This window comes from Sinocyclocheilus grahami, unplaced genomic scaffold (genome assembly GCF_001515645.1).
Source record: "Sinocyclocheilus grahami isolate Dianchi unplaced genomic scaffold, SAMN03320097.WGS_v1.1 scaffold708.1, whole genome shotgun sequence".
Taxonomy (NCBI): Eukaryota; Metazoa; Chordata; class Actinopteri; order Cypriniformes; family Cyprinidae; genus Sinocyclocheilus; species Sinocyclocheilus grahami.
In genome coordinates, this window is record NW_015505887.1 from 339297 (window position 1) to 340345 (window position 1049).

Genomic DNA, 1049 nt, shown 5'->3' on the forward strand with positions numbered 1-1049 from the left:
TGTGTGTGTGTGTGTGGGGGTAATTCATTGTACCTGCAGAAGTTGTGGCTGCCGATGCCCATCTCTCTGGCGTCGGACCTCCATGCGTTGTAGATCTTACGAGACACTGCGGGTGAATCCCACGAAAGACACTTCAAACCGCTGCGTGAGACGGCTTTTGTCCCTCTGTAGGTCTGACCCGATCCCCGTGTGCACTCTAGATAGGGGTCTGAAACGACACAGCTTTAGTTAGTACACACTATATGGATATGGATATCTATGTCTGTGTGTGTTGAGAGTTTGTACCAATTATGCAGGTCGGTAAAAAGCAGAACTCCCATGAGAACTGAGCCTTTTTATAAACGTAACACCATGGTTTAGTGTCTCCATCTGGATTCCTGAGGAATAAAACACAACCCAAACATGATTATTATTAATATACTCACCAACAACACAATACAGCTCAATGCATGAAAGCAAAAAGCGTTTTTTTGGTTTAAAAGCATGGTGAAATCAATTTGCAAATCGCATGGAAGAGCAATATGACATCAGTGTTTAATCTCATGCCTTAAAGAACAAAGTCTGGAGGAGGAAGTGCATGCGCACCTGCAGTAGTTGTGATTTCCCAGTCCCAGTGTGTTTGCCTCTGGTCTCCTGGCAGTGAATTTCTTCCCACGGAGTGAGCTGGAATTCCAATTAATACACTCCAGTCCTGACATGCTTATGCTCCAGGTGCCACGGTAACCCAATCCCTGACCCCCGGAACATCGCTCAGCTGTATCTGAGAGAAAAACAAGAAAACATACCATCAAAATGGGCCTTATTAATGTTCATGTTATCAATTATTGCATGCTTTTGTTGAACGACACATGTATAAGGCCAAAAGGGAATCTCAATGAGGGTGATAGCAACTATAATACTAAAAAGAGTATGTTACACCAATTATACTAATTATACTATATAATTTTACTAGCAACTAATAATACTAAAATGTTACACAAGTTATATTAATTTTACTAGCAACTAATAATACTAAAATAAGTTACACTAGTTATACTTATTTTACTAGC

At 40.6% G+C, this 1049-nt stretch overlaps 1 protein-coding gene across 1 annotated transcript in view; it reads right to left on the reverse strand.

Annotated features, from left to right (window-relative positions):
* LOC107560034 (tissue-type plasminogen activator-like) overlaps positions 1–1049 on the reverse strand; it is a 23719-nt gene that overhangs the window by 8327 nt on the left and 14343 nt on the right. The window contains exons 6-8 of the mRNA XM_016244092.1: positions 586–760; positions 286–377; positions 34–208 (exon numbers count right to left, since the gene is read on the reverse strand). Of these exons, the coding sequence (XP_016099578.1) occupies positions 34–208; positions 286–377; positions 586–760 (442 nt within the window). The remainder of the gene's footprint in view (positions 1–33; positions 209–285; positions 378–585; positions 761–1049) is intronic.